A 16,747-nucleotide genomic window follows, 5' to 3' on the forward strand; every position below is an offset into this window, starting at 1 on the left:
CCGCAAAGCCCCAGCAGGCAGATTACATCTCTCTGGTGCTCCGGCTCTGAGCAGGAAGCGACAAGTACACCAGCACTTTTAAGAGGATGTTGTACCATTCGATTTGCACTTAATCGCTCAAAACAAGGGGCAAGAGATCACCAGGGCCGTACTGGAAGCAGCAGCACGGTGTCACCTGGCAGTCAGCCAGGCTCAGCCCTCCTCGAGTGGGTGTAAACCAGAGGGGGCTCCTCTGCCCCCCACCTCCAGAAAAGAGCAACCATCTCATCCAAGTGACAATATAATTTTGTTTATTTTCCTTTAGCACACTGCTGGTTAAACTGCCAGACAGTAGATTTCAGAACATTCCCTCAACCGAACATCCTGGGAAAATTAAAAAATAAAACTGCTACCGTGTACCAAAAATAAAATAACCCACCCCTGTGCCCATCTCCCCCAAACTAGTCCCTGCAAAGCCAATGCAATCAGAAATAGGTATCTGTGCTTTTCACCTAGGGCCCAAGCTTGCGGCAAAACAAACTAAAAAATGTCACTGCAAGTTGTTATAACACAAAGCAATGGGCAGTAAAATAAAAAAAATCCTCCTCAAAAAACCTTTGTACTGGTGACACGTAGAGATGGGAGATTTCTCCCCACACTGCTTCAGCCTTTACAGACAACTCAGACCTGCAGCTTTACATAGTTTGTGATGTGTCCTTCATGCCAGTGGCACAGGTCACTTCCACACATCCACAGCCAGGCACTATGGAGCAGTGGGACCGTGTGCCAATGCTGACTCTGCTATCCCAACAGGAAACAAACACCACCACCTCTGACAGTCCTGGCTGCTGCCTCCTGGCATCGAACACAGATCCTGCCTCTGCTCTCAAAGGGCTGCTTTACCAACCCAGCTGCTTCTCAAGTGGGAAAGCCTTCAATGGACAAAGCCCCCGAGGAAACCACAAAAAATTCAAGCCCCCACTTGTTAGCCAGTTTCCAGCCACTGCTCTGCTCCAGAACACCAGCTCAGGAACTGCCACGGTGTGACAGAACAGCCACGGTAGCACAGGAGAGCACATCCCCATTATGTGTGACTGGGAACAACTCCAGGGCAGAGATCCTGCATTTCCTGGATTCACGCTCTTCCCAGCTAAACTGGTTCAAGCTGTACTTTGTCCCTTGCCGTCAAATCTCCATCACACAAACTCTTAAACAGAAACCTTTGATGTTTGCAAAAGATTATTCACATTTTCTAATCAGCCAGCACAGTTTCTAGGAGGGTGGAAAGCACTTGTTCTGTTGATATTGTTTTTTTTAAATAAAGCACTTTTTGGGGAAAAAAAAAAATCAAAACCTATCAATAACCTGCAGTAGCATCCCACCAATCAGACTGGGGACAGCATCGTCACATCCCTCCCCACCCTCATCTTCCCCTCAATCTCCAAAAATAGTATTTAATATACAGCAATAAACTCTGAGCAAGCCAGAGTCCCGGAAGACATGGACCTGCTTTCACCTCTCCCGTCCATCCCAGCACCTTTCAATGCTACAATACTCCTGGGTCAAATCCATTTGGATCCAAGGTGAATGCATGTGCCCCAGACCCGCTGGGCAGCACGAAGCAGGGGTGCAGCACAGGAGGCCCATCCGTGTGATCACGTTTCTGAGCGCTCAGAGCTCCAGCCTGGTGTGTTTGTGCCATTGTGAGAACACTTGTGTGAGCCTGTTTGGGACCAGCCGGTGGAGACAGACTGGTGGAACCAGGCCGGCGTTAAAATAGCATCCTCAAATTGTATTAGGCTTTGGCATTTGTTGTGGAGATGCAGAAGTGCCAGTAGGTAAATTAGCTCAGTGCTGGCCCAGTTCCCATTCCCCTTGGATTCCCAGCAAGGATATTTCCCTCCCCACCATACGTGCAAGAAGCAGACGGATCTCTCCCACATTTGAGCACCAAACAGAGCCTGAAACACTTGGTACTTCGCAGCTGCTCAGAATCTGTCTCACATCAAGGCTGAAGCTGCTCTCATGGCCCTCTCCTGCTGTTTTCTACCAGCAACAGGCTCGTTCAGCCCAGAGCTCCTGTAGCAAGACATTTCCCTGGCCATTCCGATCCTGTTTCAACTTAAAAGGCCAAGGGACAAGGCACAGGTCCCTGCTCTGTTCAGACCTAAGCAGGATAGGGCAAGCCCTCAGTGAGTAAATTAGGGGTGCAGGAGGCCCCAAGCCCCACTCTGCACCCAGAGCTGCAAGTGCCACACAGCTACCAGGACCCAGAGTGACTCACTCACCCCTGAACTGCAGACACCCAGGCACCAGACTGTCTGGGAGTTCTCCATCCTGCCTTCAGGAGATTTCTGGGGGAGACCAGACCTGAAGGAGCTCTTCCAGTTCTTCTATCCCCTGCTAGACTTTTCTTCCATTGACTTTAAGGGCTGAAAATAAAGATACTTGCTCACAGTTCTCTACTTCAGTTGTGACCTCTTCTGTGACATCCAGAGCTGGCATATGGGGACAGGGAGACAGTCCCCATCTGATCTCAAGGGCAGGGAATGCCTGTCCCTTGAAGAAAAAAGAAAAAACTCAGAAGCTCCTTAAAAAAAAAGAAGCTCCCTCAAATAGACTTTTATTCAAAGCCTGAGACAAAGGCACCAAAAAGAGAAGGGAATTCATTTGGCTTTCTGTTCACTGCCACCTGGGACACTCAAAAGGGTCAGAGATGTTTAGTCACACACACAGAAGACTTCAATAGACTGGCTTAAAGGAGGGGCTGATGGGACAATTAAAATAAGCTTTGAAACCACTATGCTGAGGCTGGATCCAGGCCTGAAACGTCATAGACGGTGATTTTCCTTTTATTAAGTGGAAGCTTTATTAAAATTGCCATATCTGCCCCTCTCTACACAACATGAATCAATCCAGGGTCTGTTCTGACCCAGCTCTCCACACTGCTGCACTCCATCTGCCTGTGCTGGCAGAGGAATCAGCACAAACAGGCTTGTCTCTGACCTGCCTCAGCTAAACAGTGTCTTGGATATTCCCTCAAACACCCATTCTGGTAAGCTACAGCCAGCCCAAACGTTTTCTTTCCCTGGTCAGGACCAGGTACCTCACTACACCCCTGAGTCTGGCTTGCAGATACTAGACAGAGATGGCCAGAGGAGCTGGAGTACTCCACTCCCAGCAAGGTGCTGACTGGCCATCCCCCACCACTCTCAGTGCTCCCACATGCTTTGTTTGAAGGCTCCTTCCAAAGCAAACCTGTCAGGAGGGGATGGACCAGGAAGGAAACTGCTCATAGGACAGTAACAGGGTCAGGAACCCCCCCAGAAATCAGCTTTGTAGTGAGAGATGTCAAACCAGAGTCAAAACAACTAAATTGAAGTCATGAAGGATGAACTATTTATCCTCCCTATTCTTACTCAAATAGGACAAATTCATTTGAACTGAGCAACTGGAACAAACTAGATCACACCCTGTACAGCTCTGCCTTGGGGCAGCTATGGCACCAAAGGGGTGCCCTGGCTGCTAGGAGAGGCCAGGATAAACTATCCTAGAAGACTTGTCTCCACCTTCTGCACATCTAAACACACACTCTTTCTCCCTGGTAGGCAAGGTGCTGAGATTACTGGGTGAGATACAAGAAGCTGAATGGTTCCTTGCTTCAAGGATGCTCAAATAAAATGCACCCTAAAAGGCCTGGAGGAGAGCAGCTCCTCAGAGAGATGCCTGCTTTCAACTCCAGGTTCTTTACTTAACAAATCAGCACAGTTCATGGTTCTCAATACTGATAAAGATCTAAATGTCTCCTCGATCCAGTTAGAGCAATCCCAAAAATGCTGGAGAATCCCTGCAGGCACTGTCACTGAATGTATCAGAGCTCATATTTTATAATAGTTTTGTAAATATTAGGATTTTAACAGTAGCTAGAAGTTGAAGCAGACAACTTCAAGCTTACCACCTTTCATGCTAAGGTTTGTTCTTCAAGATCTGCTCTCTCTAAAGCCTGTATTCTCCTTTAACTGGGGCAGGGACTCTCTTCCTTCTCTCTCAAACTACCCCTTGTGCAGTTGGAGAGAAGGTAATTAAGGTCCTGCTTGTTTTTCAGCTCACAATACAGAATTAGGGTCAGGCCTGTAGCAGTGATGTGATCAGAAAGGCAAGGTTCAGTGGCACTGCTGCAGAGAGCAGTGTTTTGTCACCTCCCCCAGCTTCCACTCTGGAGCCCCTGAGCTGACAGCTCCTGTCACAGCTTGAGGGTTTAGAGGAAGCAAAGGCTTCAGCTGCCTGGGCCCAGCAGAACAGAAAAGGCTCCTCCAGTTCCCTTGCCAGAAACTCAGTAATTCTGCTGACCCTGCTCAGCTCAAAGAAAGGCTGAGCCACTGCAGGGGATCAGGCCCAGGAACAACTGCTAGGAAAATGCAGGCCCAGAGAGGCAGAGCAGCACAGAGGTCACCACTCAATGCCACTGCTCTGGGGAAAGACAGAACACTTCTGAGGACAACAGAGAGACCATGAGGTAAAGCGCTCTGTGAGCCCAGAGCTCAGCAGCAACAAAGCTGATCTGCAAAAACCCAACCCTGCCTGGGACAGATCCTGCTCCAGCACAGAACATCTCCCTCCTGGTCAACCAGAAATGCTCAACACGTTGGAGGCCAAGATTGTGAGAAGGCAGCTCATCAGGGCCTGCAACTCTGGACCAGAAGGCGCAGCAGCAGCTTTTGCTCTGTTCAGCCTCTGCCAGGCAGGCACAGGCTCTGCATGTGGAAACAGAAGCCTCTTGCAGAAATATCCCTGGGGGAAGCAGGTGACCTTGTCTCCAGTGCATTGCTCACTTACAGATCCCTGGATGGCAACAAACCACCCTGCTCTGCAGGACTGAAATGTTTGACATCTGCCCCTTCACTACAGGGCCTGGATATGCAAAAGGCTAAACTCACTCACTGCAAACACTGACCAGCTCCACTTCCCACTGCCACAGCCAGGGCTGGTCCCTCCAGAGGGAATGAGAGACCACAGGGAGCATCCACCAGGTTGCTCTGCTCTGTCCTACAGCACAGGTTGTTCAGAGTCATGGAGAAGGGAGCTCACCATTACTAAGGTTAAGGAACAAGACCTGAACCTCCTCTCTAGTTCACCTGATTCTCAGCTTCTTCCAAAGAAGAGGTCACTTGTTAGGAAAGGCAAAAAAAAGGAGCTAGGCTTAAAACAAAACCTTTGAAAAGAAAAGGATATTAAAGGAAACAAAAGCCATAATACAGAAAACAAGTGCATCTGATCAGACGCTAACAACGTCAGCCTCTCGCAGGCTACAGCAGAATCCCTCTGCGATGGAACAAACATTGCAACTGCCAGACTAGGAAAGTCTCTCCCAACTGGTGCAGCAAATCAGGCCAGATAAATCCCTCTGCTCCTGGCGCAGCTTGCAGTCTTAGGAGGGGGCTGTCTCCACGGAGGCTGGTCTGGAGCCTTGGTATCTTTCTGCAGGCGAGTACCATACATCGTGTTGCACACACTCGGGGAAACGCTGAGCCAGGCTCTGTCCTCTGCGGGCGCTTGACACCAAACAGCACCACGACACTTCGACACTCCTGGACAAAGTGTGTACCCCGGCCTTGTTTCAAGAACTGCTTTCCTGCTTAAGGAACTGTATTCCACCAGTAAAGGCAGAGATCCTACAGCACATGGCTTTCTCTCAGTGTGGGACATGGCCCAGGACTCGTAGCATCAGCTTTCAGTGGCCCAATACACACCCAGCCAGGACTCAGTTCACTCTTGGATGCCCCAGGGAGAATCAGAGGCTGCACATGGTGCGAAGGGGAAGGCGAGGGCCTTGCTGCTGGTAGAGGGAAGGTAAGCTCCCTCTTACCTGGACCTGCTATTCATTGCTATTCATTCCAAATGAATCACCTCTTTTTTTTTTTTTCTTTTTTTTTTTTTTTTTCCTTTAAATTATGAACAATATGGAGAAATTGAAAGCAACCATATTTGGTCCAACTCCTTCCCTCCCAGCCCCTGGGCTGATGCACTGTGGGGCTTGCTCTCACAATCGGCAGAGGCAGAAGAGGGTAGGAATGAAGACACCAAAGGCCACCAATATGGGAAACATGAGGCTGCTGTTGTCCGAGGCATAGGGGTTTGGTGTGCGTGGGCCTGACTGAACCCGGTTCTTATTTGCCTGTTTTTTGACACTGGAGCCATCATCATAGTCATCTTCATCATCTTCTTCCTCTTTTTTCTCCAGACCTGGGTGTGGCTGCAGCTTTGGAACATCTGTTGAACAAGACAAAAGGTTGCAAGCAGACAGGATGTAAATTGGGAGATCACTCAAGACACTTCCTTCCCCTCTCCCCGATCCAACATGAACTTCGGCAAGAGGGCACCTGAGACTCCACTCCATCAAAACCACAACCAGAACACCCCAAAAGACAGGAATATCTTCTACCACAGAGGAGCACACCACTACTCCTTTTCTTTGCAAGATAAGAGCATGCAAGGATCCAGCCTGAAGAAAAACTACATCCTTCCACACCATCAACATGTCACGTGGACAAGTTAATGCACCAAAGCACATGTAGAGCACTCATTCAGATACAGCAGCTGCTCAGTAAGATCTAGTTAAGAACAAGCACCTGCTGCCTGCAGGACCAGCAGATACAGGTGCAAACAGGAATGGGAACAATCCTTTCCATAATCAGTCCTACTCCATATCACTGCACCCCTCAAAGCTAGAGCTGTGAGAGCAGCATGGCCAAGCCCCATTCAAATCCAGCCTTCTGAGCCTGGGGCCTGAGCTGCAAGGTGCCACCTAGCCACAAGATTTCTTACCAAATCTTCAGCAGCTCCTGACCATCCCATGGTAAAGCAAATGGATGTTTTGGTCAGAGGGATCCTAAACCCTCCTAGTTCACAAGCTAGAGGGGCTTCAATTGCAGCTCACTTATAAAAAGGGTGATGAAAGAACAATGACCTTTCCAGCACTCCCCAGAGCTATCCAGAAGAACTGGTATCTGGAAAAAAACACTGCCTTGTCCTCAAGCTGAGAAGGCAAAACAAAGCTCCAGGTAAGAAATACCTCAGCACTAGCTAAAATAACTGTAAATTATTTGTCTGCAGGGTTGCTGCTGACATCCAAGGCCAGAGGGTATTTATCTGTAGCTATATGCTGAGACTGACCAGACATGTTCTCTTCTCCTCTACCCCATACACAGGAAATTCCAAAACAAATTGATTTTTCTCACTCCAAAATGACACAAGCTTTGCGACTTAGAGGAAAATGAGGACAGTACACACCTACTTCACTCTGCAACTGCACTCTGTGGGAACTCAGTGAAAGAGAAACAATTTTGGCAGATGTGGTTCAGCAAGAGCTATGATCTCATAGTCTGAGAAGCAACAGGCTGCTCTCCAAGAGGGAAGAACCTTCTGGCTCAGAGACTGTGCTTACCTTCCACTGTTCCTTGCAGGATGTATAGGGCACAGATTTTTGGATTGTCATAGTAGCCCTAGAAAAAGCAAAGGCAGCAGTCAGTGCTCTGAGACAAGGAATGGTCTCCCCACCTACCAACACCTCTCCTCCTCCAGCACACGATCAAGGCTCTGCCCTGAAAAGCTTATTTACCTTTACAAACTCAATGTGGAGCTTTCCTGTGAATGTTGAAACCTCTCCCTGGACACTCAGTTTTCCCTTTTTGATACTCATGGGAATGATCTCATCGTGAGCTGTGCTGTGTCCAACTCTGTCAAAAATGTCCAAGTCTTTCACCACCACGTGGCCATTCAAGCGAACATCAAATACCTTCAGGGTGGAAGAAATGACAGAGAGTCAGAGCACATTCAGGCACGTGACAGTTGAAATGGGAACACAACAGGAAAGGTCTCTGCTTTTTATGCACACAGGACCAGAAAGCATTGTAACATGTCCTGGCTCACTCCTTTGGGAAGGATTCAGAGCCCAAAAGCAGCCAGGTAAAGACACCAAAGCCTTAACAATGCTTTCAAATACCCTGAAATCTGCCTTCTCCTTTTAAAACAGCCCCTACATCTGTTGTTCAGACCTGAGGAGGACAGCACAGTTTTATTCTTGTTTATTCATGCTCCTCTTTCACAACTTTTCTCCTGCCTGAAAATCTGCTCTTACCACCCTGAGGTGGCTGACACACCACACCCTAGGGAATTAAGCCATTTCTAACTAACAGCCTGCAGCAGAAGAGGGAAGAGGAAACAAGCTGGTGAAGAACACAGGGTTTGAAGGAGGTAAAATGTTTAACTGCTAACCACATCTGTGAATTCAGAGTGAAAGTCCTCCTCAGGGCTGTAATGACTCAAGCTTCACGCGGCACCTGGGGAATCCCAGCAGAACCACATGAAGGAAGAGGAACCAAAGATGCCTCAGCCCTTCAGTTTAATCTGTGGCTGCATTTTGCATCCGTTCTGTAAGCCAGCCCCACCAGTTCTGCTCCCTGAAATACTTCTCTGGCAGGAAGGCAGCACAGTGTTTAACGAGATCAGCCCTAAAGAAGCTGATGGAATCAGAGGAAAGCCAGACTAGAACACAAACCACTCCTACCCCAGTTTAGTACAGGGCTCTGAGTTCTGCTTGCTTGTTTCCACTTCTGTACATGAGGGATTTCAAAAGTGGACAAGGATTACTCTTCTCTAAAAGCAAAAAGCAGTTGAATTTACCTCCATGTTCAGGATCAAACAGAGCCAGTATCAAGTCTTATTACATTTGTAAAAAATGTTTTGAGTAGGCTATTTAACCCAGACCACCTCCCTGCTTCAATCTATGCAATATTTCCTCCAGCGTAACTATACTGTCAAGTCAGAAGCAAGTGCTCAAGAAAAAGGAAAAAAAAAAACTTCTCAAAGCCTAAACAGGTCATAAAACTATTGCTAGTTATGTTTAGCTGCACGTATTTGTTTGAATACTTTGAAATTAAATTTTCCAGTCCAATTGTATAGCTGGAATGTGGAAGAGAGCTCTAAAGGTTCAGATCCTGGGAGAGGTTGGGACTTAAGTTAACAATTAGTGCCTTATTCCTTCCTCCAGCATGTGGAGCAGCAGAGGCAACCTGAGCACACGCACTCTTAGCCAGGAGCTCACATCAGAGACACACAAGGAGCTATTGCTTACCTTCTGTTGAGACTGTGCAAAATAGACCTCTGCAAACTTCAACACCAGCACGTAGTCACCCTCCTCTTTGATGGGAACTTCATAGCCAAAGGTTTCCTCATTGTAACGCTCAGTCTGGTACAGAATCTGGTCCTCCGCGTTGGAGCGCAGGATTGGCAGTTTCATACCATAGTCAGAAGCTGGGTTTGGAGCACAGAACAGTGAGAGGAAGGGTTACATTCTGAGGAAGAAACACTTCACACACCCCTGAAGCACTTAACTCCATAAGTGGCATTAGCACTTACAACCCATCAGACCCATCCCCTGCTTGCTGTGACCGGCTGGAGGCACTACCAGAGCAGAAGCACAAGAAGTCAAAGCCCCAAAACCCAAGAAATGTAGGAAAACAAGTCTGGAGACCTGCTGCAGTCTGACACAGTAAGCTCACTTGCACCATTTCTGAAAGAAAAGCCCATTTTAAAAGCATTACACAAAGCCAAAGGACTTGGCCATTGACTCTTGCTTTAAAGAGTGAAAACACCTAGAATATTTTTACAATATTTTCAAATTTCAAACTCCAAGTACAAAACTAAAACAGTTAGCATACGACTGACTTGGCTTATTGACATAACAGATTTGAAGTTAGCAGTTGACAGGATTGGGGTTTAGAGACTCAACTAAGAACCTGGGGAATGGGAGAAGGGTGAGAAACATTCGGCATCTTACAAAGCCCTTTCTTCTCACCACAGCCCCACAATACCTGTCAGCATGAAGACAGGATGAAGGAAGCAAAAAAGATACACAAGTATTTCAAGAGCACCAGCAGCTCCAACAACTGATATTCTCAAAGCCACCCAGCTGAAATGGGTGTTGTCTGCAGGCGTCTGAGGAGCCCCCAAGAAGGGCACAAACATCATGCCCAAATACAACAATAACTGACAAAATAAGAGAAATAACAAAATTTGCACCTTTTCAGTGTTTCACCATCTCTACACCAGCCCCCAAAAACTTTAACCCCACTTGGTATCCTACTGCATCAGGGTTCTTGTAAAAATGCAAACTGATGCAATGCCTCCAGAGCTGCACATCAAACAATTCCCCAGCGAAGCAGAGGCAGGAGGGAAGACCGTGGACACCATCTGTCCACTGGCACTTCAGGCAGAAGTTGATCCAGATGAAGTTCTCTGCTGGCACTTACCTCTCCCACCCCCATTTCCATGGGAACAGACACTGCACTGGCCAAGACAAAGCAAGAACTACTAACCCAGCACACATTGCCAAAGACAGAGCCAATGCAAACGAGTGAGAGGAAATTAATGCCAGTTCTTAGTCTCCTATTTCACACAGAGCTGCTCAGACAATCTTCCACTTCTCTTTACTACCCGAGCTTGGGCAGAAAGACTGAAGACTCTAACCACCAGAAATACAGAGGGTGAAAAGTTTACCCTGTCCTCCCACACAGGTATTTCTGGCCAGCTACAGATTATAGTGATAGCAAACCAAGGACTCCACAGAAGTCAGCTCCTATTAAAGGAAAGCCTGCACAGGAAGAAAGTCCTTTAATAGCCAAGAAGGTAACTGGAGAGGAAGACCTGTCACCTGCATGTCAGAGCTCTGTTGACAGAGCTGTGGAAGCTAGATGGATTTTACAGCACACTGGGTCCTCCCTGGGAGCCAGCAGTACACACCAAGCTGTAACTCAACTATGTTTGGCACCTGCCTATTCTGTAATTGGCATCAGCACAGTCAGTCCTTTAGGGCACAGCAGCTGAACAGAGGCTTGAAAAAAAAAAAAAAAAAAAAAAAAGGTTTTAAAATGCCCAGAGGCAGCACAGCCCAGAGTTACTATCCCTAGGTCATTTCCTCCCAGCCAGCCATACATTTCTGCTATAGCCCTTACATGTCCATCAACACAGAGAGGAGCCCAGAGTAAACGAACAATGGTGCAATAAAAAGCCATTGAGGGAAAGGCAGCTGAGAGCTCAAAGGGGTAAAGTCTCCACTGTGCCTGGCACCACTGGCTGAAGCAGGATTACTTTAACAGCCTGCTGCTCAGAGGAAACACCACAGGCTTTCCACAAAGGAAGTGCATGTCACAATGTGCTTGAAAAAGACCCTTTTTTCTCCTCAACTCAAAAATAAATTGTTCAAGTCCACAAAGACATTCAACTCACAAATGTGAGAGGTCTATTAAGGGAAGCTGACCTACAGTGACCAGGGCACCCTGTGCAAGTGGAGCAGCAACTTCATGGGTGTGAAAAACTGTATTAGAATTTAAATGTGACCTCCACTGTATCCAGTGTGCCCAAAAGGCTCTCCATTTGGGACAGCACTCATGCAGGGTAAGCAATAGCAGTTCCAGCTGTATAGCACAGGAAAATCCTCACCATCCTACATTGAAACAGCAAAGGTTAGACTCAAAAGTCAACAGAGAGCTCATCTTCTCCACATTCCACCACTCACCTGTAACTGACAGCAGAGCAGCTCAGCATAGCTAGCTTTTCAACATATTAGTGAATCCACTAAGTTTTAGTACACCAATTAGCAGAAACGTGCACAATTCAAACCGTGTGGTGGTCTTGGGGGAAGTAGGAAAAGATAACCCCAGTGCAATTAGTTCTCCATCCTGTCCTAAATAGTAGGCTGAAGATTTTACCGACTTGGTAGTTAGAGCAGCCGATGATTTCCCATCTGCCTCTACTCCTGCTCGTGTCCGTGCCCTTGAACCCCCAGCCATGGCCGGGCACGGAGCAGAGCAGCGGCTGCCCCTTCTCCCGGCCGGGCCCAGCTCGGGCCCCAGCCAGCAGCGTGTGCTCTCGGCGGCCGGGACCGGAATGCTGCAAGCATCACCCACACCGTGCGCGACCCAGATCCGGCTGCAGAGGGCTGGGAAAGCTCGCTCCCGCTGCACCGAGCACGCTGCGCACAGGGCTGCGAACCGGCGGACCCTGCTGTGGAACACGGACTCTTCAGCGCAAACGGGAAAGAAAAAGAGAGCGGCGGGCGCACGCGGCAGGGCTGGCAGCCTGACCGCTCCCGCCGCCTTTCCAGCCCCAATCCCCGTCCAGCCCTCGCGGAGCCCCTTCCCCGGCATTACACAGCCCCGCGGGCCGAGGGCAGGAGCACCATCCCGCAGGGCTCGTCCCGCCGCCTCGGGGCCCCGGGCCGCACCGCCACGGGGACGGGAGATGCGGCCCCGGCCGGGCCCGGCGGGAGGAGCGCGGGAGGAGCGTGGCCGCGGCTCCGCTGGCGCTGCTTCGGGCCAGGACCGTCCCCGGGCGGCGGGGGGAGAGGAGCCCCGCCGTCCTGCGGGGACAGCCACGGACACCCGGGGCTGCAGCGGGCAGGACGGCGCGGGGGCGCGGGTCCGGAGCCCGCCGGCACAGCGGGGCCCCGCAGCCGGAGCGGAGCCGAGCGGGACCCCGCGGGCTGTCCCGCCGAGCCCCCCGGCCGCGGCGTGTCCCCCGCCCTCACCTCGGCCCACGCGGCCCTCCAGCGGGTCCTTGCGGAAGTGGATGCCGTTCACGTCCACATGGGCATCGCCGCCCGCGTTGACGGCCCAGACGACGCTGTCGGCGATGCCGCCCGCCGCGCCCCGCAGCAGCAGCGGCAGCAGCAGCACGGGCGGCAGCAGCGGCGCCCCGCGCGCACCGGCGCCCACCATGTCGCGCTCCCGGCGCCGCGCCCGCCCCTTCCTGCCGCCGACAGGGGGCGGCTTACCCCGCTGCCGGGGCGGGACCGGCGCCGGCCAATCCGCGCGCCTGAACGAGAATATTAATTACCTGCCCGCCTGCCATTAGACGGCCGCGGGTCTCTATTTGCATATTCATGAGGCGGCGGGCCAATGAGCGGCGGCGATGGGCGGGCTGGGCCGAGCGGCGCGGGGACAGCGGCGGGAGCGGCGCGGGGAGCGGGGTCCCTGCGGGCCGGGGCGAGCGGCGCCGGGGCCGCCCGCGCAGGGAGCGGGGCGGGTGTGGAACCGGCTCCCCCGGGCGGGAGCGGCGGGGACGGACGAGGCTCCCCAGCGCCGTGTCCGGAGCGGGGACAGCCCGGTGAACCGGCCTGAGCGCCGGCTGCTGGTGGGCAGAGCCCGCCCCTCCGCGCCGCCAATGGCGGGGCTCCAGCGCGGCGGAACGCGGAGCGCGGCGGGGCGGCGGCGGGAAGCGCAGACGGAGGGTTGCCGGGGCAACGGACGGCGCTGCGGCAGCGCGGACCGGAACGGACCCGGTGTGCTCGGGGAAGGGGCTGGAAGCGGAGCTGGGGCAGCGGGAGCTCCACCGCCGTCGGGGGCGGCTCCTGGCCACGTCCCGGGCGCTCCGTGCCCGCTGTGCTCTGAACAGCAGCGGCCAAGCCCGGGGCGCTGCCTTGGCAGAACACGGTTCTGGCTCTCCCCTGCCGTGGGGTGAGGGAACAGGCAGCTGCCGCCCGCCCGGTGAGGAGCGGAGCGGCCGGGGCGTGCAGGCACCTTGCAGCACAGAAATCTGCCTGAGAAGCACAGCGGCCAATGAAGGGGAAGGCGGGGAGGTGACCGTGACACTGCCAGCAGGCTGATCCCTGCCTTCCGCTTCGTAGAGGAATGTAAAATCCTGGGTTTGTTTTCTGGAGGACTTTGGCAAGGTCTTGGGTGGCTGGAGTGAGATATCCCAGGTGGAGGTCGAATGAAACTCACTCCCTACACAAAGGGGGAACAAATAACTTAATGTTTGCCCTTCAGTCTGACACGGTGTTCCTTGAGGCATCAGATACCGGCCAGGCCTCAGGGCTCTGCTCCTGGCACCGGCTGCATTAGCAGCGGCTGTTTCTAAGTGCCAGCGATGTTTTATTAATTCAAGTCTCTCACAAAGTATTTGCTTTTATAAATAAAGACTCGGTGCTGCAGACTGAGAATTAAATGCATTCGTCGTGTTTGTAATGCACCTGTGGGCTTCTTAACCAGACACAGTCTTGGAGAAGTGAACTGTGTGGGGGAATGTGCAAGGACCCAGCCCCTGCTCTCCAGTCTGCTCTGCCCAGGTTGGAGTGGACCCCAAAGCATGTTCCTGCTGCTGCGACATCAGTTCTTGGGCTCATGGTGTAACTGGGCCAGGACAGATACGGCACTGCTGGACTCCCACATCAGCACTGCTGCCAGGAAGGGGTTCCTAAACTACAGGGTGCCTTAGGAAACCACATCCAGATTATGGCATGAAATGTGTATGGCTTAGCACCTCTCCAGATTCAGCCACCTCACGCTGGTTGCTGGTAAATCATCTCAGCGTTACAGACCCCAGTCCTGGCAGCATCTGATCAAATCCAGGCTAATCTCCTGTATCCCTGCTGTGTTTGTGACCTCTTGGGTGTCCCCCAAGTTCTGTTTCCAAAGGAGTGCAAGCAGCCGTGGCCAGGACAATGCTGTCCAATTGGTGAGGCCGAGGGAGGCCTCATTAGAGCTCATTTGTGCTGATTACAAATGATCCTCCCTAATCCTACACTTTAAACAGTGATGTGTGGGTCAAGAACACAACTTTGAAGCACATAAACACTTGAAGTTTTACCAGGTGTCCCCAGGGAAAAAAAAAAACTGGTTTCGAAAAACCAGTTTGGGTGATCGTTTCCCAAGAATCAGTAGTGCATCACAAAGCAATAGGGATTAAGTGAGCAACAGTGAGGAGGGACAGTGGCTGTGCTCATCTGGGGGCAGGAGGAGCCCTCGCCCTGGCTCACAGGCTGGTCACAGCTCCTGGCAGAGGATGGCAGATGCTGTTTGACCTGTGTCCGTGGTGTCCTACACTGCTGCCCCAAATCAATATTTGCTGTCACATCAGCAACTTGATGCCAGTTTGTGCCCCAGATGTCAAAGGCTCCATCCTATTACTAATCCACTGAGCCATCAGTCAGTCCCTTGATGCAGGCTGGATTTACACCAGTAACCTACAAGTGAAAGGCTCAGGGTCATTTTCTCAATCCCTTGATCTCTCCCTGTCCCCTGGCAGCTGTGCCAAAATGACTGTCTTGAATCAGTCCTGCCTGGTCTATCCTACCACCCTGATGGTTCACAAGCAATGAAGGGCATGTGTTTAGGGTATTAACCATTTCCTGCTGGAAAATGGGATCAAGATTTGGGAGGTCCAAAAGGAACAGCAAAGATGTGTGGATCAGAAGGAGGCCTCATGGCTAATGAGACATCTAAGAAATCAGCGTGAGCCAGCCCCACTGCCCCATAGCCCTCCCAAATGGCACAGGGCTACAAGGCTCAAATGCTCACAAGGGACCAGCTGTGCCCTGCCATGTAGAGCTCTTTGGAAGCCTCACTGGTACCAAATTGGAGATGAGAGCAAAAGGATTATCTCTGGAATTAGATTATTTAGATTGGATCTTTAATTTCTGCCCCTGTAAACACAAGAAAATAGTAAAACTCCTTGGGATTATTTGGGGTTTGTTGTGAAAGTAAAATCAGGCTAGCAGCAGGAGCTCAAGAGTTTCTGCTGGAAGAAAAAAAAATGAAGGCTTTTGAGACCTGCCCTGTCTGACCTGTATCATGGTGAGACCTGGCAGAAAAGAGCTACAGATGATTTGGCAGACTCAGCTTTCCTCAGAAGTAGCTGTGGTTCCAGCACTGCCTCTGCAATGACACAAAGGTGTCCTGCAGCCAGCCTTTGCCTAGTACTCTTGGGATAACAGGCACAGCTCCACCATACTACAAACACAGGGACCTGCTTAAGCAAAAGTGGCTGTACTTGGTAGGGAAGATGCCCAGCCAGTGTGATGCTGCACTGTGGATCAGTCCAGCCCACAGACATGCAGTAACCATTTAAAACAAAGACAGTCCTGCTATCTGATGCTGCGGGCACAAGATGCAACTGCTCAGGGCAAGGTCTGGGAAGGAACAGGCAGAGGTAGCCACCACACTTGTGGCCTCTGACTATGCATAGGGCTCCTGCAGGCTGGCTGTGGCACAAGGCATATGCCCCGAGCCATTCCCAGTGCCCACAGGCAGGCACAGCACCCTGCAGCACATAGGCAGCAGCACAGCTGTCCTGCTCCACAGGCACAGGCAGCTCCTTCCTCAACAGGCTCCACTGTAAGTGAAGCACATTTTGTACCAGCACTCCCTTTGGCAGACAAAAGCCTGCACACAGCTCCCCCTCCAGTATTACCCTAACCACATTTATAACCTACCAGGACTCTGGACTCTGTTCAGTTTATCACCCTCATCTCCAATATCACCCTCAACAATACAGCTGTTGAGCCAGTAAATGTGGAGATCTGTAAATATCCATGTTCCAATTTCTTGGCTCACACCGACATTTCCAAGATGGGACCAGCTCCATAGATAAACACACACAGTTTGCATACACCCATTTGCATACAAACTCTTCTACTGCTGCACTCCCAGGCACCTATTTGCACTTCTTGCTTTTATGGGCACACACACAAACCCTTCCTAGTGCACACACCTGTGCAAACACAAGTAAACATGCACACACACACAAATGTAAGGAGCAACATAGTTTTTCCATCACTGGAGCATCAGCCATCACTACAGCTATGCTGGTTGGCACAGCAACAGGAAAGCAGAAGAGAAATTCCTCCTTTGGGACATGGATTTGTGGATCCCAAGAATCTGAAAGAGAACCTCAGAAGTGAAAGATTTGAGATGCACGAGGCAGGAAAACA

The 16,747-nt window shown here is 51.0% G+C and overlaps 1 protein-coding gene across 1 annotated transcript; it reads right to left on the minus strand.

Annotated features, from left to right (window-relative positions):
- Nucleotides 1-267: 267 nt before the first annotated feature.
- MLEC (malectin) lies at nt 268-12,755 on the minus strand (the record flags this gene model as incomplete). Its single annotated transcript, XM_083873799.1, has 5 exons — nt 268-6,249; nt 7,424-7,481; nt 7,598-7,774; nt 9,113-9,291; nt 12,566-12,755. 5 exons carry the CDS (start codon nt 12,753-12,755, stop codon nt 6,020-6,022), a joined length of 834 nt encoding a protein of 277 aa, XP_083729925.1. The 3' UTR covers nt 268-6,019.
- Nucleotides 12,756-16,747: the final 3,992 nt, after the last annotated feature.

This window comes from Zosterops lateralis, assembly GCF_965231275.1.
Source record: "Zosterops lateralis genome assembly, chromosome: 17".
Taxonomy (NCBI): Eukaryota; Metazoa; Chordata; class Aves; order Passeriformes; family Zosteropidae; genus Zosterops; species Zosterops lateralis.